This window comes from Passer montanus, unplaced genomic scaffold (assembly GCF_014805655.1).
Source record: "Passer montanus isolate IOZ18808 unplaced genomic scaffold, ASM1480565v1 scaffold23, whole genome shotgun sequence".
NCBI lineage: Eukaryota > Metazoa > Chordata > Aves > Passeriformes > Passeridae > Passer > Passer montanus.
In genome coordinates this window covers 7,484,059-7,505,273 of record NW_024366926.1, presented here as the reverse complement: position 1 = coordinate 7,505,273, position 21,215 = coordinate 7,484,059, and the positions used below count along the sequence as shown (strand labels likewise).

General features: G+C 40.0%; 1 protein-coding gene across 3 annotated transcripts in view; it reads right to left on the bottom strand.

Annotated features, from left to right (window-relative positions):
• The window catches only part of RAP1GDS1 (Rap1 GTPase-GDP dissociation stimulator 1), a 90,191-nt gene extending 84,368 nt beyond the window's left edge, over positions 1-5,823 (bottom strand). For all 3 annotated transcript variants that reach the window (XM_039710311.1, XM_039710313.1, XM_039710312.1), the window contains exon 1: positions 5,572-5,823. In XM_039710311.1, the coding sequence (XP_039566245.1) occupies positions 5,572-5,575 (4 nt within the window). In that variant the 5' untranslated portion in view covers positions 5,576-5,823. The remainder of the gene's footprint in view (positions 1-5,571) is intronic.
• Between the last annotated feature and the right edge of the window lie 15,392 nt (positions 5,824-21,215).

Sequence of the window (21,215 nt, the reverse complement as noted above, 5' to 3'; positions counted from 1 at the left end):
CCCCTGATTTCTAAATGTCTAAGTGTAATTTTTATAATACATTTGTCTGACCTGGAAATAGAAATCATGAAAGCATTTCATTTATTTTGAGCTGCAAAGTTTAACACAACTTTACACATGCATGCATGCTGTCAGTTTATGCATACTGTTAATTTCAACTACTTCAGACATACACACTTTTTTTTTTCTGACATTTCTTATCATAATTTGTGGAGGTGTATCTGAAAGTGCTTCAGGTCAGAGATATTTCTAAGACACATGCCTTGCCTGTGCACACTTACACTTGTACAGTTAAGACATACTGTAATTATTTGCAAGTCCCAAAGCTTCATGCATTAAATTCTGTCCTCTACCTGGAGATAAAATGAACAGCATTTATCTGGTTTATAGATGTGACAAATTCTTCTGGGCATCTGCCAACTTTGTAATCTACTTGAACTATAGCTTAAGAACCATATGAGATCACCAGGGCTTCTGCACAACTTCAAAGCTCCCTAAGGCAGAGCTGTGCAGTTCTCAGGCTGAACAAACGTTGCCAGGCTCTGTGCACAGCTTTGAGGCTCCTTGAACTACAGCCACTTGTTCCAGAGGGCTTACAAATTCTATTAGGCATATCTGGAGCACACATAAATTCTAATACACATCAGCTATGTTTCTGCACTAAAAGGAACTTCAACATTCAGAAATAATGGCTTTTAACTACCATTTTACTCTACCAAAACAAATTTCATTTGGTTGCAATTATAATAAAATCTGTAAATAGAAAAAAATTTCTATACCATATTTAACAAAAAGAGGCCCTGGGAGATTGTCCTTGCAGTGAAAGCTGCTACTTATAAAATCCTTTAGTAGGAAAAGCTCCTTGTCTAATTAAAATGCACACCACCATAAGAAAAACTTCTCCATTAGCTAGAGAACACATATTAACATTTTAAAACACCTAATTTCCAGAAGCTTAAATGTAGTTCCTAATCTATTTTAATCTGGAAACAAGTTAGCATCTAAAACTTAATGCCTTCAACAGTATCAAGACAGCAGGAATGCTCATTTTCTCAAGCACAGCATGCGAACAGACCCAGGTGGACCAGTCAGCAGTGAAAAGTGGGCTTTCTCTTACATAAGTAACTAGGTCATCATCTAATGTCCCTCTTATCCTAAAACATGAACTTCATCCTGTGACAGAGTTAAGAACGGATAACAACCAACCTCCTTGACAGATGCCACAGAACAATCTCCATAGCCTTCTCTCCTGTCGAAACAGTAATGACATGGTTTTCCCTTTCTTTTGAACAAATACTTGTTTACGCTGATCTCTTATTTTTGTTTTACATATTTATATATAATTAAATTCTGAGAACTTCCAAAAATAATTCAGCTTTACTTGAGAAAGATGGAAAACTATAATGAGTCTTCTCAAGCACTGTCAGCAGCATACAACTGGTACTATAAAAAAATAAAAGGAAGTAATAATTATCTGATTTCATTCACATTATCCTAGCTATTGTCTTTATATTGTGGGGAGGGACATACAGTAGACCTTCTTTCTTCCTCCTATTTCTGTCCTCTGTTGTTCTATTCATCCATCTTTAGTTCTAGTATTTCTCTCCCTTCATGCATTTCCCTTAAGGGACTTCTGTTCTCTTCTATTCTTGTCTTAGTAGCTTTCTCATTTCCATTATTACAGCTTTTGTTTCCTTCAGGTTTCAGCTGCTCTTCTGCCCTTTCCTCTTTCAATTTGATGCTACAGAAAGCCAGACGTTCCTCACAGACTTCTGAAACTAACTGAATCTTCTGTTCTCAGGAAACACACTTGTGAATGAAGCCTTTAACCTAAAGCTAAAGACAAAATTGGTTGGTTTCAGTTTCACATAGTAACAAGATCACAAATACTGGCCTGATCACAGGAACAGTTATTCATTGAGGAAGGTCAGTCAGAAGTAACCTAACCTTTTGGGTACTTTAAAAGTACACTTCAAGGAACACAACTGAAGCAAAAGATGCAGTCTAAAAGCAGCTTCTTCTCTGTTTATGTTTTAAAGGGAAGACTTTTACTAAAAGCAGTCTCATTTTTTCAAAAATGCTTACAACCCTTTATACTGGCTTAAACTGGTGTATTCTGGCTGGCTAGAACTAATATGCTGGTAGTGTTAGAAGTCTCATTGTTAGCAAAAATTTTAAGAGAATTAAAAATTATCTATTTGTGCAATTGACATAACTCTTGTCAGATTTGCATTTCATGAAAGAAAACTAGCAGAAGAGCCCAAGATGGAAGACTTTTTCCCATTAATTTTCATTTGTCTCATCTGAAGCTACTGATGACCTTTTTTTTACCAAAAGCAGGTTGGTCTACTCTATCTTTCCAAAAGCAATACTGGACACAGCCACGCCTGAAGCTTTACATCCTCCTGCCTCCTCTATTTCATGAGGCATCACCCTGAAGATAGGCAATGGTTTGTTACACCCTGCTCTGTGGTTCAGTTTCAATTTAGTGTTTCACGACCACAAGGCTTGTTGCACATGCCAATTCTTCAGGGAAAGTGGGAGGGAAAATTGAGTATATCTGGGATGACAGCAGTAATATAAATCTTTGTTTTGATAACTAAGTGGACAGTGCTAAAACAAATCCATCTGCATTATAGACTGGGAATCTTACATGTTTTGTCACTTTTAATGCTAGCTGTTGTAAAGAGAGCCTAGCAGGCTGCTTTTGCAGTTTGTTGCCCAAGTGAACACCTATGTCTGAGCAGAGGCTGCCTTCCATTTCCTGCTAACCAGACCAGGGCCCTCAAAATGGAATATTTTTATGAGCTTTCACTATTACAGACTGTAACTGACAACTGTATTCTGTACTTGTATTTTGCATACAAACTCTCATTCGTGGTGTTTTTCCATCTTTTGGCTCAATGGATTACTGCTGAGTGGTTAAATTGTAAAAGAGTTTCTAATTTTTATTTCATGAATTTACATCTGAGGAATAATTGCAGCCTGCTTACAATAACCACCATAGGTCACTGTTCAAAAATGGACAGATTTTCTTGGATACAGTGTGATTGTACAAGTTCACCAGTTGTGTTTTTTGAGGTTCAGAACAAGAACTGACTGAGGAAAGGGACCGTTCATGGTGAAACTGCAGCATTACATTAGTAACTGGAAAGTCAAAGCCTTGTAAGTGTTTGTGTAACAACAGAAATAAAGTAGTGGTGGTGCACATGTCACCTAAAGTAAGTTCTCTGCCAGCTCTACTTAAGGCCACCTACCTCTCAAAGTCAGAAGTTGAATAGTGTTCAAACTCTACTCACACACAGCTTCACAAACTATAAATGCAAGCAGCAGAAGTTACAATTTTGGAAAGAACCTGAGAGGAAAGAGCAACCCTCCAGGAGGAAACATCTGCCATAGTAATGTCTTCAGAGGAAGAAACATGGAAACAATGTAGCAGAAGACTTATTTCCATACAGTAAAGGCAGATCCATTTATACATAATAAGTATTTTTAACTACAGAAATATTTTGATTTGACTTAGAATATATCTGCTTGGGCTTCCATGTTATATTTTTAGTATGGAAACCAGTTAATACCATGCTAACCTGCACACATACTGAAAAGACTGCATGTTTAAATGTAAGATATCACTGTACTCTTTGACACAAACGCTTGTTTGTTGAGCATGATTTCTGGAAAGGTATAAAAGCCATTGGAAGAACAAATTCACTCTTGATTTAATTCTAAGGATTTTCAGCTTTTATGCTACATGTTACCAAAAAGAAAGCTATAACCTGAAGGAATGAATATCCAGCATTGACTGTGTAAGCTTAAAGATAGATATTTAAAGTCACTACAGTTGTCAGCCAAGGTGGAACTGATTTCAATCGTTGCTGCTCACAAGAGCTGCTGCAGAGGCTACTTACAGTTTGCTTTGATTTTAGAGACAGTGGAATCAGACCCTGATATGTGAAGAATAGAAAAAGCCCCAAAAAACCCTTCCTCTCTATTTTCACAAGCAATCTCTCTGGGCAGTTATGGACAGGTGCTGACAGTCTACAGACAAGTTATTTCAGTTTTCCTGAAAATAATTATAACTACTCTTAGTTTTGCAGCAAGATTTAGTAGCAGATTCTCAAGCTGTTTACAAACGTCCCTGCAACTGAAGTGTAGTTTCCTCCAAAAAGGAGTCATGTGCTCATCCTGCACCAGCTTTTCTGAGCAGGTTTTAGCTGATGCCCTAAAGTTACTATTTTCAGAAGCCAAAATAGCTAAACTTTGACCAGGATCAAAAGACTAATAGTCTTACTTTGTGAATGAAGACTGGAAGCATAGGCAAACTAAATTTTGGTATTTTGCATTTTCAACCCTCATGAAAAAGAAATCTTCACTACATTGTTAGAGTTTAACCTAACACTGATGAAATCTGACAGTTATTCCTTGTGTCTGACCACGGCAGCTTCTAGTTTGAGCGATTCTCCAAAGGTTTTCTACTGCTTTACAGGAGTTAAATAAGTATTTAACCTCATTTCACAACCAGAAAAACTGAGGCACAGCAACAGCTTCCTTCCATGGAAACTTCTAGTTAAAAGTGAAAGATGCATGTGATCTGCAAAGAAACTACTGATATACCTAAGGCCGCAGGAAAGGCTGATGTCAAAACCCCGAGCCGAGTTCAGGAGCTGCCACCTCCTTAGCCTGGTTGTAAACCATAGTTCCTCGCCCTCTGGACCTGCAACCTTGATCCCACCATCACGTTTGGCAGACTGGCTTGGTCTTTGGCAGCTCAATGTGGACACCTCCTACCCATCCCTAGGATCTACATTACAGCCAGATCTCTGGAAAATCTGCTCTATTGTAGCTGTTTCATATCGGGAGAGATGTAGCTTTGTGCGAGAGGATGAGGTGGAGAAGGCAAGAGAAATTCATCGGCACCTCTGTTACGAAAACCCTAACACCATGCTTCCTGGTCTCGTGTGGCATTTGTTGGGCACTCCATACAAGTGTCAATCAGCGTGAAACTACTTAATTTATAATCTTAAGGCAAAAAAAGGGAGAGGTAACATGGCTGCATTTTGAGCCACGATTAAGGTTCCAAAAGACGGAGAAATACGAGGACCCTTGTGCTCCTCAAACAATGAGCAGAGATTATAAAACAATCTAAGCGTACTACCCCAACTTATCTCCATTACGCAAACAGTAACTGGGAAAGCGTCCTGGGGGTGCCTTACATAACTCTTGCTCTGAGCCCCCCGTGGCACCCGGGGAGCTGATCTTTCCCCCGAGCCCGACCGCAGCCGCGGCTCCGCGAGTGCCGTGCGGGAGCTGCCCGGGCTGGGCGCAGCCGGCGGGCGGCGGCAGCCGCGGAAACTTTGCGCCGCAGGGGCCGGGCAGCGGCCGCGGCAGCGCCGGGGGAACCGGGGGGGCTCGGCAGAGCCCCGAGCCTCCGCCCCGGCGCTGCGAGGGAAGCGGCCGACGCGAAAGTTGCAGCGGCCGCCTCTTCCCGCCCGCCGGAGACGAGAGGGCGGCGGCCTCCGGGGGCAGAGGGACGGCGGCAGGGGCTGCACAGCGCGGGCTGGGGCGACTTACCCATGGTGCCGCCGCGGCCTCCTCCGCCTCCTGCTGCTGCTGCTGCTGCTCCTGCAGCCGCGCCTCTCCGCCGGCGCGGAGGGAGGCGCGGGAGGCGTGTGCGCGGAGCGGGGCGCGGCGCGGAGCCTGCGTGCGGCGGGCTATGAGTCAGGGCAGCACATCCGGGCACGGCCGGGAGACACCCCGCCCGACAGCCCGCCCGCCCGGCCGCACCGAGCCGCCGCCGCCGCCGGGGAAGGGGCGGGGCCGCTGGCAGCGCCGCCGCCCCCGGGCCTCCTTTGTTACCGGCGCTGGGGTGGGGCCCGCCGGGCACCGGGGCAGAGCGGGTGCGGTGCGCTCAGCGCATCCCCGCTCCGCTGTGTGTTCCTCGGTCCGCTGGGAACGTGGGGTGGTTTAAACACAGCGCTCGCCGTTTTAAAGTTCATATTTAATGATACGGGCTCAAAGGAGGAGCGTTTTCCATGAAGGAGGGGATTATGCTGGATGGATAATGGGGGGTTTTTTGAGGTGGTCTGTGTAAGGAAAAAGAAGTGGCAGGTGATGTCCAACTGCTGCATATTTTGCTGAACCAACATGACAGGCTTTACACCCGAAATTGAAAGGCACCTGGTAGTTCTGTGTGGAAAGCATTTTTAACAACAAAATTAATGTCTGTGTTTAGTGGTCCCGATCCCTTTCTGCCCTCGGGTTCAGAACCTGTAAAGTAAGGAACAATAAGGAACTGTTCTCTGTTACAGTTTTTATAGCATTTTCCGTGGGAAACATTTGAGGGGGAAGGAGATGCTGAACTGAGGTAGCTTTTGTGGCATTTGCCAAATCTTCTCCTGGTGATGTATTCATGGTATTACCTGAGTAAATCCTAAAGTGTGGTTAAATAGAGTAGGACCACAGAGTGTGGTAAGAGGGTTTGCTTGCTGTGTAGAAATGGATAGGCCAAGGACAATTCTGATGAGTGATGCAAAAAAAAGTTTTAGTTGAATCATCCCCCACAGTGGCTTCACAAGTGACACCAGTAGTCCCTCTCACCAGCAGTCAGCAGCTGCCAGGGATTTCCTCTCTGGAACACATCCCAGGAGCTTTCATGCCTGTAAAAGGGCAGTGTGATGTGACAAGCAAAGAATAATTCATCAGTCTTTCTGCAGAGTCCGGACTGAACACCTTGGGCTTTATCCATTTACTTTGCTATAGTCCTATGATTCACCACCTCTTTCCTTAGGACACAGCGGAATTTTGTAGTTGACTTCAGCAGGGTTAACCACTGTTCCACTATGCAGAACTCGACACTGAAGATGTGTAAATTTATGATCAACTGATGCTGAAAATTAGTATGTTTTATAAAGCTGGACAACACAACCAGTTTTGTAACTGTTTTCATTGACTGAGACTGCAGGAAATTCAAACCAGAACATGCTGAGTTTTTAACTGCAGGGTTTATCTAATTCAGTACTTTAAAAAACCACAGGTTTCTTAAATGAGTCTAAGTGGTGAAAAGCTGGTTTGTTTTTTTTTTATTCTGCTTTCTTGTAGTTTCAAACCTTGTCTGAAATTCATCTTTGTCCTATGTTTTTACCTCTTTATTTCTTTCACTCAGCAATAAATTTTGCTTTGGCTTTATAACTGTGTCCCAAATGTCTCCTCCACTTGTCTGGAGAAAAAGGCAGTGAAATTCTCTTCTTAATGATCTGTCTTTGAGGGGTCATGGAAGATATATTCCACATATTCTTTCTTGTGGGATAATCTGGAGAAACTGTAAAATGCTCAGGTTTCTCTAGTTTACTTACATGTCCTAACTGAAATGCACATGCATACCTTTGCAAGACCTAGAAAGGTAGGACCATTGCCTGCTTCAAAAAAGGATTTTGAGGGCAGTGACTTCTAAAGAATTCTGCTTTCAAAAACACTTCCAGAAAGACACTATAGAATGTCTTTGATTTTAATTAGTTTCAGTGGATCAAAAAGAACCATGCAAAACTAGGGAGACCTTTTGTTCTTTTGACTGAATACTTCTTAATTCTAGAACAGAAAGTGAAAGCTCTAAACAAGCTGATGGCTCGATTTTTGTCAATCCCTTAATTAGGTACAAGATTACAACAGGAAAAAGGGGTGTTGTTAAAAAAAAACCCCAAGTCCTCCCATTCTTAAAGTTGACTGCAAGGTCCTGCATGTATGGTTACACATGGAATAGTTCAAGAAGAGGGAGAGGAATCCTCATGAGATGAACGTCCATCCCCAAAAGACTCTATAGAAGTTTTGTGCCCTTAGGCTTAGATAGCATATGTAGAGAAGATAATACACAAAATCAGTGTCCTGACTTTTTTAAATGTGATCAGCACCTGCAAACTGTGGTCCAGTGATACCTGCTAGAATATCTCATTAAAAACAATGATATTAGGATACTCCTGATGTATTCCTGAAGGAAAAAAAAAATTAAAATCCAGGTTTTTGAGAAAAACAGGCAACTAGAAACAATGTATTGGGTTGCTGGTGAGGTTTGCAGTAGAAATTGGAAAGAAACCTGTACAAGTGTTTTCTGTGGATTTCAGAAGTTGTTTGATTTCAACAGTGGGGGAAAGACTGAAAAATTTGTTCATAAAAATATCCTTTAGAACAGCTTATCACTGCTTTTCTTTCTGCACTTCTAACGCAGCTGTGAAAATTGAGTTGTAGACTACAGAAATTAGGAAGTTATTAATAAGTGCTTTCTCTGCACTCCCAAACATTGACTGTGTCTGATATCCTGCAGGGAAATGGAAAATTTTCTTTGACCAAGTGACCTTCCAGTGCTTACTACTTCATGAATGTTCTTTCTCAGATTTTGCACCAATTTCAAATTCTCAGCACATCTCCTTGAAAATCTTCTCGCATACATTATACCATTTAATTTGGCACAAAGGCACATGTAAAGAATATATTCTAAATTGCTTCTGTATGGATGCTAGAAGGCTACATGAGTAACAGGAGCATGCTGGGATACTCAAATACATAAGGAAATACCATATGCTGCTCTACTTTAGTAGAAGTCCCATCATCTGATAGGAATGGCCTGTCACAGCTTGTTCAGTAATGAAGGGAAAAGAAAGCAAAAGTGTGGGTAGCACTTTACCCCTGTTAGAGGCACAGGCAACATTTTGAATCCTGGCACCCTGAGAAATCTCAGTTTTTGTAAAACTAGAGGTCAAAATAGTGCAGGGCTATCTGTGAGCTTGCATATGGAAAATAGGACAAGCTACTTCTTGAGACCTTCCCATGGTATGTGAATGGGGAGACAATAAAAGTGTGCAGAGGGAAGAGAACTCCCAAGGGATGGGAGTACTGACAAGTGGCTGGCAACCTTCTCCCTGAAGGTAAGCTGCCTCCCATGGTCCATGGGATAAGAGCAGTTATTGACTGAGAAGTGAACACCTTAATTTTTTCTATGATAACTCATTCATATTCCCATATCTACTGTGTAAGTATTAATGATAAATCCTTCCTGGTAAGTTGAAATTTGAAAAAGGCACCTGAAAAAGGTAATTTAAAAATTACCACACAGTCTGTGGTAATTGGGAGTGGGGCTGTGGCCAAGCCTCATCCCCAATGGGCTACAGCTGTGAAAAGCAGGTGAAAGCAATGAGCCATGGAGTGCCCAGGGGCACTGACCAACCACCAAAGGGAGCAGAGGGCACACAGGGGCAGTGCATATAAGATGAGGACTGTAAAAGTTTGGGCTAAAGAACAAAAGGAGTCGATGGTTGCAGTCTTCTGAGGGGATGTTGCTCTCTATGGGTTGAAGCTTTCTGGAATTGTACGGTGATGCTCTGTGTGTTGTGGCTGTCTCAACTGCACTAGATGCTGTGGCAGGTACCCTTTCTATTTCTGAGTGCAATTTAAATGCAAGAGTGGCTGACCTTGGAAAATGGAATCTGAGGACTGAGTTGTTTTTTAATGCCAAACTTTCAAAAAACAATGCTTAAATCTGTCTGAAATACAAAAGGTCTGTATGTGAGTTTGTATGCTTTGTGTGTTATGCTGCAAGGCTGCAGTAATCCTTTCTGCCCTAAAAAATTGGGACTTTTTTCCAATGACTGTGTTTCCATGTATATTGGGGATAGTAAAAATGGCATGTGATGTTTGGTACATTTCTAACTCATGAAGTTACAGTGGGTGCAGGCTTGACTCATACTTTAGAGCTGAAAGAAATTTCTTGCATTGTCAAAAAGGACTTTCTTTCTCCTTGCTCTCAAGTTTACCTGGACAGTTGTATTGTGTTTTGTTTTCTTGTTAGGGTTTTGTATTTGTTATGGCTTTTTCTACAACCCTCAAGAAGAGCTAGGAGAGCAACTGAAGGGGAAAATTGTTCTAAGATTATTTTATCTGTTTGAAATATCTTTGAATGACCTAGTCATAGGGTCTGGGCTTGGGGAGGAGTTAGCTTCCAGGTGAGATTGGTAGGGGCCTTGCTGATATTTGCCTTTCCCTTCATTATGGAGCTGGTTTGCCAGCTGGACTTCTGTCTGTAAATCTCACCTAACTAGTATCCAGGTGTGCAGCTGTCTTGGGTAGCAGAATTTGGGTAGGTGATTGCTGTTCCTCAGTGATGGCATATAGCCGCATCTGACTAAATCCCAGTAGGGCTCAGGTGAGTCAAGTCAGACTAATTATGAAACTTCTAGGCTAAACTGTGGGCCCAATGGCCTCTACTGGTATTGTGCTCACAGAAGTTATTCACAACAGCTGTGAGACAAAAAGTTGAAAAGGATGAAGGAGAGTTCTGGAGAATTTATATTCCCTTTCAAGGCTGGTGAGCACTCAGCTTCCCTCAGCAAATTTAAATACCATGAAATGAGAGGGGTTAAAATATTCACCAAAAATCAAGTTTCTCTGCAGATATTTCCAACTTTCCTGTAAGTATATTCTTTCCCATGTGGACTGATATAATATCCTAATTTTACTGTAGTTCCTTATTAATCCAGAGGTGTGTGAGCTACATTGCACTAATTCCCTTTATTGATTCACAGTGCTCTTTATGAGTAAGTGCTAATACACAATCAGGTTCTTGTATAAAGGCTTATTTGGGGGTTGTTAGATGTACAAAGCAATTATACAGTGCTCTTTATTTTTAATTGTATACCTTTAGTACTTCTGCACTTGCAGATAAATGTTTTTAGGCTAAAGCTAATGTAGGGAATACATCTGCAGCAGAGTTTGCTATGCTGAGTTTATTTTAGTAGTATGAGGCATTTTATCCTTAAATATTATTTAGTACAGCACAAATAATACTACTCTGTTAGGATAATAATGCCCTATTGGTTTCTCTGCTTCCATTAATTTCTATAATTTAAGGCAATTAAAAGTAAGCTCTGTAAGTAACTTCTAATTTGTGAAAGCTACAGTAGACATGATAATACCAGTGGAAATAATTTGAATTCTACCTGCGCAATATTAATGATAATAGCAAAGCTGTTTTTAGGTAATGCCACTGTGTTCAGCCCTTAGTGATGCCTAAACCATAAGCTTGCAATACAAGGAAAAATACATTTTAAAGTAGAGTTATAAAAAATTTGGTTTGAAATATCACCTTTTTACTTCTTAGGTGGTATAGGCAAGTTATGTTGGTCTGTGATTGTGTGGTCATGAGCATGCCCATTCAACAATTGATGGGGAACAAGTGATCTGTTGTTAACTGCCTGTATTTTGCTAGAACCAAATAGCCAAAATCCCTAAAAGTCCAAGAAAAATCCCCCTGTCCCTCAGTGCCAGACAAAATACTGCATTGCTTTACCAACATCACTATCAGAATTTAAATAACACATTACAGAGATTTTTTTACAGCCTTTTTTGCTTAAATCTTTCTGCCATTTTTCAGTACTGCAATTCAGGGAGCTTGGGCTTCCTTGGTGCTCTTTATTTTGACTCCATTTGCTTTGTCCCTGTCAGGAAATAATTTTGCCACATGTGATGACTGATTTAATTCTGATTGAAGTTAGGAAATAGTGTATTTGTCAGATGACTTTCTTCAGAGGCATTTGCAACTCTGAGGTAGTGAGTTATTGCCCACAGCATTATTGGTAGTGTTAATCTGGATCTTCCTTTCTCCAGATTAACATGACCAATCTTCTTCTGCCTGGACTGTGTCCTTTTAAAGCCTATTTTTTGTTGAGGTAGATAAAATATGAACTCTGTAGTTTTTCATTTTTGGTTCATTAGTATAGGAGTTCAGGCTGTATTTTAAGGTAGCAAAAATGGTTTAGTATGTTGATGTGGGAAGGACCCTGTATGTTCAGTGGTTCCTTAGCTGTAAAACTGGCTATAGATTCCTTTGAATTTCATAAAACTAACTTTCAATATATGCATCTACCTATCTTCACAAATATTTAATGTATGTCTATCTACATGTATAACAGTGTGTTCATATATAGTTATTTCTGGGATATCTTAAAAGTATGAATTCCATATGAATGGAAAAAAAGTGGATTTTTGCATTTGTGGGAGAATGAAATAATAACTTTGAATACCACAGACAAAATCCTTAGGCTTACATTTTTCCATGCTACAGAATTAGTCATTTTCCCAAAGAAGTTAGTCTTCACATTCCTGTTGAAGACAGCATTTTGCTGCAGCTGCATGCCTTAGTCTTTTCTGGTTTTTTTGGCTTTTTTTGTCTTTTTGTGCCTTAAGCTGCTGCAAATCACATTTCTCTGACTGAATTCCCGAATGTAAATAATTAGTTATATCTTGTTTCTGGGTCTTGGGGGAAGAGCCCCCTTTACCACCAGGCAACTCTGGGTACATCCTGGTGATCAAAGTAACTTTTTGGGTTGTCATTTTTCCTGGGAAAGGTCTCAAAATTCGTAATGTATTTGAGATACTTGAAGAAATTTAGCCTGCAATAACATTTATCATATTTCTAGCTGAAATTGTGCAGTTGGGCAATTCTGAGAATGAATTTTCAGATCGATGTTGAGTTCTGGTCTGAGCTGCTCACTCTCAAGTTTTTTGGTTTTTTTTAAAATTTCCTTAGACCGTACAGCTGAAGAAGTTGGGGTGGGAAAGCACATTATGCTGTGAAAGTGCTAATGTATATCAGCACATGTGTGTAAAATGTGCACGATAGAGCTGTAGCTGTAAGGTGCTGCTTTAGGCAACGAGGATGCTTCATGGTCTCCATGAAGGGTGGGGCAAGTGCCTCAGATTGCAAATTTTGAATTTGTTTTTCATGTTGAAATCTATGTGCCAACAATGATATTACTGATAAACCCACAACCATTATAGCATTAAGAATAAACTGTGGAATTTCTAAAGGAAGACAGTGGTTTCCTAAACTAGAATTAGGGAAAATCTGCACCTAGACACCAGCAGTGAGGCCATTATCTCCTCTGAATATTTTAGCAAGTGCTTAGCAAGCTTGCCTGCTCACTGAGGCTGAGAATTTCAGAAGAGCAATTCTGAGACACTCAGATGCCCACAAGAGCTACTCTCAAGATGTTGAGGCATTTCACTTTGCTGCTGCTTGAAAAGTTAAATCTAGATGGTTGATTCTGTGGATTTCTTAGGATTCACTTCAACAGAGGGCTTTATATCTCAACATGTTTGTTATCAGTTTCTCCTTCCTTAATGCCCTTCACTTTTCCTCAAAAAGGGCATTAATCTACATATACAGTAGTAGGACCTCTCAAAAGTTTCAAATGTGCTAAACCAGTTTCACTGAGCCAGGTTTATCACTTCTTGTTTCCTTTTCTAAGGTTTGGTCCATGTTAAAAACTAAACCTAAGGATATTTCAGTGTAAAAAAATATTCTTACTTTCCCCAGTGGGAGTGGAAATACAAAACCAGTATAAAAAATTATGCTTATGAGAACAGGTTCAGTTGCCTCTAAGTTCCTTGGGTTGTATGTAAGACTTTTGACTTGGGAAAGATGGAAATTTGAATCCCACAAGCTGAGGAATAATACAGGGCATCAGGATTGCTGGTGAGTGTGGAAGTGGTGTTTCTTAGTCTAGACTCTTGAAGATGATATCTGAAAGGGCTGTGAGGATGGTTGGGCTTGATGGATGATGATTCCAGCTGATGCAGCAGTTGGACTATGAAGGGACTAGAGAGTAAGACATACCAATTGTAGTGTAAACTTAGACCTGAGACCAAGAAAAAAATATTGTCTATTATACTCCAGTTTGTGGGAGAAACCTGATCTGGTGTATCAGGAGAAAAGAATACAGTAGAGAGACTAAAAGAATCTGACACTTACAAAGCAAGATGGAAAAGGATTTGTGGTCAGCAGTAGTGTTCTGACATGTAGGGAAAGCTGCTGATCTAGAAAACATCCTGACTATAGCAGCAATAAGAGAGGATCAGATTATAGGCAGAAGTTAATGGTAGCACAACTAGAAATGCAGAGACTTTCATATTTCCATTCCTTCATTGTCTCCTGGACAAGCTACCCAAACAAAATACAAAAATAATTTAATTAACAATTAAATCAAATCCACACTGTTGAATCATTTAAAGATTATTTTCATCAGTGTTGTAGGCCAAAGTCTGGGTTACTCATGTGGAAGCCTCAAAATTGACGTAATATAAGAAGGTGCAAGAATAGTAAGTTTCACTGTTCTTGTTGTTACTGAGGAGAATATTGTGGGACAGATGTGGGACTGTGACACATTTGTGTTCTGACTCCATGTGAAGGAATTTGGACCTTGTTTTCCAGGAACTGTATGGGTGTGCTTGGGGTACTCCTGGGAAATTGCAAATCAAATGCTGAGCATGACCCTTTAACAGAGTAGATGTAGGCTATGTATTGTACAGGTACATTTGTCTTCACAGTCACAGCTTTATTTCTAAAAACTGCTAGATAGCTCCTTTTCCTAATAACAGGTATTAATGTACTGGTTTTACTCATCAGGCTCTCTAATTTTAAAGCTTGGAGCTGATTTAAAGCTGCCCTATTTTAGTGCTGTGTATCTCTGATAGCATATTTTCCCCACCACCAGTGTTAATTTAGCCTGTCAGGCACTGTGACACTGCAAGACCGTGCAGGTACTTGTCATGCCTGAAAACATTATCCTGAACACTGCAGGTGGGGGTGGAAGTTGCAGCAAAGGTAATTACCACATATCTTGATCTTCTAGGCAGTGGAGATTGTGGTTAGGGGGGGTTTCCCTCGGGGGAGAAGGGGGAGGTAGGAGTCAGCAGTGCTGACTTGGTGCACTCTGTTTTTGGCGTGGTGAGGAGAGCTGCAGCAGCACACGAGCTGCCATCTGGAAGAGGACATAGCAATGAGGGGGGGTACACTGATGCTGCAGGGGAGGTCCTGGGAGGGAGAGCCTAGAGAGAAGGACATTTAAAAATGAAAATTTTATAAGAGGTGTGTTCATATTTTGGCGTTACAAAGAAAATTTTGATTTAAATGGCAGTTTCCCACTACTGTCTAGTATTGCCTTTCTTACAGTCCTGAGCTCCCAGTCACCTCAAATGGTACAGTGGTTTGCCTGTTGATAGTTACTGTATAAAAAAGTCTCTTATTTGATCATAGTCTGCATTCAGGGACAACCCTATATGTACCTGTATCTTAGTATTTTTAGTTATGAGGACCTCTGGAGTTGCAACAAAAACGCTGTTGTCAACAACAAACTGAGAGGCCTTTGAAAAATTAGCTTTGAAGTCTTAAACTTCTTGCTGCAGGGCTGATTACAGCTGCACTTCTTGATGGCAAGAACTGCAAGAATGTTTAAGTGAAAGAATCGGTTTCAAGTAATGATTTGTATCTATATATCTGCTTTGTATTGCTGGATTTTGGATTTTTTGATGTTATGTTTGAGGTTATGGCCTTTTTCTTTGTGTATGAAGCTGATAACTAACCAAAATTTAAATTTTAAATTAGCTTTAGGGGCTCTTAATTAACAGGCCTTAAAACAATTTATTTTTTGACAGGCCTAGATAACAAATGAAAAATTAGCAGGGGGAAAAAAAAAGTCATGAACCAGTGTAGTCAAAATGGCTATTTGCTTTTCTGTTTACTTGGATGCACTTGTCCTGTATGAGTCTTTACTGGCTGTTTTATTAGACGAAGTTTTCTAAGTTCCTGTGAATGTTATCGTAAGTGGAGGCCCAGTGAGACTGCTGCTTAGTGAAAGCATATTGCCCTCCTTTCTTGGGTTTGCATTAGTGATGATGAGTTTCTGGAGCTTTCAGAGCTCTTGCCAGAAAGATAAGTCTATCATGTCTTTGCTGTTGTCGTTCATTATAGTCGCTGCTGCTTGGTGATGTGCCAGGAATAGTTCAGGGATTAGCTGGAGCCTGGCCTGTGGTTACACCTGTGCGTTATGCTAATATTGTGAAAAGAGTGGACTTGGATGTAATTCACAAGTACATTCAAGTGAAGTATGTGCAAATAAAATATTCAAATCTCGCCTGCAGATTAATGGTGATGTAGGTCTGAAAACTCTGAAATCTCCTCTGTTGCAAAATGCTTAAAATTGCATAGTTGGAGAGTTGTGCCTGCCTCATTGTGTAGAGAGACAACCTCATCTTTTTGTTCCTTTTTTTCCTCCTGCCCATCTGGTACTGCCTTGTATATGTCGTAGTTTTGCTAGTTCACATCCTCAGCAGAGGCTGTAGGGCTGTGTGTTGTGCAGGGAAGCCTCTTCTCCTCTTTGTGCTTGTCTGCCTCCAGGTGACCTCTGTGTCTCCTCTAGGACTAACAGTGACACCTGAGCCTTCATGGAAGTAGCTGTGTGTTCTGACAACATCAATGCTCACCCAAGTCTAAGCTGAGCCTCCTAGAGCCCATGTGGGCTCGGACTCCTGTGGGATCCAAGGCTATCAAAATTCAACATCACAAACGGCTTATCTACATAAAGGATCTGGAAGTGAGAGCAAACAATAACCAGTGAATGGCATAGCAATAGCTTATTACCCTGATAAATTGGAAGGCTTGCAAGTGAAAAGTCCTTGGGTAATTTTACAGGAGGGAACAAACATAAATAACTGGAGCCTTCAATAACTGTAACTTCTGCCTCAGAGTTTCAATGGAATATTTCATCTGCTTTCCCCTGATACCTTACTCTACCAAATTAGAAGCATTATTTATTAAGATGGTTGTCAGAGTCTAAAATAAGGGAATAATGTACTGCAGTTCCTTGTAGGCTTTTGGACCCCTAGGTCTTTATTCTGGCTGAAAAATTCTGCTGTTCCTGAGGTTGCTTATTTTAATGGATTTTTTTGTTCTTGTTGTGCAGGGCAGATAGGATACAATCACTTCAATATGAACCAAAAAAGTCATAGATCATGTTTTAGTGGAAGTTAAGCATTTCCAAAGCTTCAGACTTTAGGGAGCTGAAACTGCCTTTCCAACAGCCCAGCTCTTTTCCACAGGGTCAGGCTTTTGTTCTCAAAGAAGATGAGTCAAACCCTGCTAACTGGCTTTAAAGAACTCTGAGCTCTAGGAATTCTGCTGTCGTGGACTTTTTAGCAGAGCTTTTTATTTCCCAGGCAAAAACTCATTTGCATTATGGTATTGTTATGTGTTTTCCTTTGATCTCCTACTTTGGATTTCTAAGACTGAGTGCTATTTTTTTACTTGCAAATCTGCATTGCCCCAGGATATGAGAGGTTTGTTTGAACCCATTTAATTGGCCAGTGATGTGAAAAATGATTGTTTTCTGTATTGAAAATGAGTTCAAATAACCCCTTCATGGAGTCCTTATAACCTACTGTAACTTTCCATGCATTTTTACTGACTCAGATGTGTCTTGTCTGGAAGGAGGATGAACACATCTAATCTTTTCCATGTTTGCAGCCATGATTTTTGGGTTTACAAGACATCACCATAAAAATATAGAAAAATTAAAAGATAATTAACCATGCCTTCCTGTGTTTTTCTTTCAATGCAAAAGATACAGTTCCAATTAAATCGAAGGAGATCATCTCAATAGTTATGTGCTTAAGAATAAAATAGAGTTTTCTTTTTAAGCTTTCTTTCATGCTGGTTTATATTATAATTTTGAAGAGGTTGCCTTATATTTTATATGGTGGTTTTGGACAAGAAGGAAAACATCCCTTTTTATTCTTTGAAAAGCCTGATTGCAACACTCTAACCTGTAGTGTAGAAAACCTCCATGACTGGTCTTAAAAAAGAGGAGGCTTTATTAAGGTATTTTTGTTAGCATTCATGGCATCTTAAAATTGCTTGTTGATTTAGAATCTTAGGAGAAAGCTAGAAGTGTATGAATTGAACTTGACATTTTCTACTGACATCAGAAATACACTGAACTGCTGTTCAGTGGACTGTTTTCCCTATCAGCTTTATCAACACTTGTAGGTTCCCCTACCTTGTCTTTTGTCTTGCCTCACTGTAGAATGCTTGCCTGTAATGTTTTACTGTGTTCACAATTGCCAAGTCCTGCAGCCAGAGGTTGCACACGTCCTTTGAGTCCTATTTAAGAGGAACTTGTCTCTGCCTTGTAGGTGGGAGGGTGTTATCTCGAGATTGAGGAAAAGATGGCAATTTACTTGGCTGCTGTGCTGTTCAGAATCAGTAGCTCCAGCTTTTTTTCCCCACTTTCTCTGCTCTGGACTTAAACCATGTACCGGAAATGAGCTTGGTTATATATATATATATAAGACTTTAAAAAAAATAATCTTCAGGTATAGCTGGTCTGTGTGATCCTAAGTGGTTTAACCAATGTACTCAGGGAAGGCTCAATGCACAGATTTGCTGTTGTCTCTTGTAGCAGTTCTTTAAGTGGAATTAGCGCAGGCTGAAACTTGCAATTGCTAAGTGAGAGGAGTATTATAATGACACAAGTGGCTATGTTCATTGTGGTACACCTGCTGTCTTGGTTTTTTGTCATTGCTATGCCTTTGGAGTTGTGTTTTGGTGTTGAAAATAATAGGTAATCTTCCTACTCTTTAGAGCAGTTGCTCAATTATAGTAGTTTTCTTCAGTTGGGTAGGAACTGTGATAATCTTTCATCATGTGGGCTTAAATTTTTGTAAGGTGTATTAACTGAGCAAAATGGTGATGAACAAGTCTGAGGAAAAAACTTATTCTTAACTCCTGAAATATGTAGGGAACTTGTGCTATTTCACTGTGTAGGATGAAGGATGTAGGAAGAAGGATGGCCAATGTTTATCATTCTAATTTTTGACTTCTAAAACTTACCAAAATAATTCCTGTGTATGTGTTTGGTCAGTTGTAGGGCTCTTGGTGGTCTTGACTGTGTTCTCGCAGCAAGGTGTGGGTGCTGCTGGCTGCTCTGCCAAGGCACACATCAAAGATGTTATTTTTGAGGGCTTTGCAAAGAGTTCAGCAGACGTTCTCTATAGCAGAATTAACTTGTCATGCTTGGGCTTGCTAAAGTGAAATTCCAGACTGAAACTAGACTGTCACTTGTGTCTCATCACAGATAGTGCAAGAAAATAATTAGGAAGGAAAAAGAGCAGACAGACTGCGTTCCAGGCATTTTATGCTGTCTGTCTCTATTTTAGGGTGAACGTGAACCACAGATAGAAGTATCCAGACTGGGAGGGATGTATGCAATGCCCTGTCTCCTTTTAGATTTCTTTGGAGAAAAAAATCCAGGCCTATAGATTTAGACTCTCAAATTGCCATCTTTCATGTTCTACTTCTCAGAGTTTATTGAAGAAGAAATACTCCAGACAGCAAGCACAAGAAATGTTATGGGTTTGCTGTGGTTTATTTCTGTACATGATTTATATTTGAAACAATCTAAAATAAATGGTTGCAAAAGAGATGCAGGAAGTTAGTCCTTGAGCTGTTCTAAGGATGGCCTCCTTGCAAATATTTACAGCCTGTGGGCTATCCTATATATCCAGAAACAGATTTGGCAAATGTTTTGTATGTAATCCCCAGTAAAACTTCAGTCTTCCATTTTAATAAGAGATTTCTGTACTGCTGCAAGTGTCTTTAACACCATAGGTAATATGTTTCAGCTAAATGTATCTGTGTTCTCACTTCTTTTGGTGCTCTGACTCTATTGAGTCTTAATCAGAACATATTTTATTTTTTTTCTTTTTATGTAAGTACTACATTTTTCCCCAATGTACCACATATAGTACCCTATTAAAATCCAGATTTGGACATAAATAAGACTTCAAATATGACTTAAAGTTGATAAAACCCAGAAAAATACTGATGGCTTTCATATTTGTCCTTTGTTAAAGAGGAAAAAGGATAAAAGAGCTACCCCAGGATAGCAGTTCAATGCAAGCTCCTGGTGTGGACAGGCTGCATTCACACCCTTGTGAGTTCTGGGGTAGCTGCTCTTGGCAGGCAAACCCTCAGATCAGTTGACAGGAATGATGTCTCATCAATGTACGTGTGCGTATCTTGATTAAGGGTACACGTTGTTGGAGCTGACAGGAATGTCAGGCTCTTTAGATTCCCAGAAATTCTCTAAGCCTGACAGATATGAGGCTGGTGTTGGCTGAATACATTGAGATAATTTTTCACAAAAGATGAGTCATTCTTCTTCCTATATGAATTAGTACCTCTTCCAGAATCTGAATTTACCATTCCTCTGTGAGATTATTTTTTTAAAAATTATTTACAATTCAGAGACAGAGCTGTATATTTTATACTATGTAACAGACACTTAAATGCAAGAGTGTGCCATATTTTTAAGACCTACAGAGGATTTTTTAATTCAGAAAAACCCACTAAAGTCTTATTGAGTGTTACTAAGGACATATATTGAGATGCAACTATATCTAATGGAAGAAAATCTGTTATTTTTCTGGGCAGAGACAGAATAACTATTAAAGCATGACTAAACCTTGGAAAATGTTAAATGTTCTGTAGCTGAGGGAAAGGGTGTTTATCCTTGTCTTTCTAATTGCTTCATTTAAGTTATATCTTATCCAAAACTTTAAAGAGCAGATCCAAATATTGTGTGGTACTATGACTTTAGTAAATAAAGATATGGGGTTTTTTTCCCCTTTAAATACAAAACTAACATACTGACGAAATCCTGCGTGTGGAAGCAATTTTATAAGGAAGAGATGCTTTAAACATATATAACTGGCAGTAGCTGTCACCTTTATGCAGACATTAGTGTGTCAGTAAAATAGGTATTGTTTAACTACATCCATTGCATGTTAGGATGTAAACCCACTTTTCTTTCACAAACTTGGTTCAAGTAGTCATTTAGGTCAGATTTGTGCTGCAGAGTTTTGCTGGCATAGCTGTTGTTACTTTTATTGAATGGTTGATAGCCACTGATTTTCTTTCATCTTTTATTCATAATAATCCTTTTATTTGTATACAGTTGTCAATAAAATAGCCTTTCAAGTAAAAGACCCTGGAAGTCTGAGGTCTACGTGCTGGAGGGGGAATAGCTACTAATGAGCTTGGTGAGAGAAACAGACTTGTACCTCGTGAGAGGTTGTCAGGGAAATTAAATGGGACTGGGCATGAGGTTTTAGGCATAGGCTGAGCCTAATTACAGCTCTCAGACAACACTGAGGAAATGCTTTGACTGCTGCATCTTGGACTGATAAGGAAAGGGATCTAAAAGATATCAAACACTCTTGTAGTGATGATAATGGGGGCAATTTTCATAATACTTGGACAATAATTGCTGAAGTTGAGTATTTTGGTAGGAACAATGGTTTTAAGCTAAAGAGTTGTGTTATAGTTCAGTTGTCTT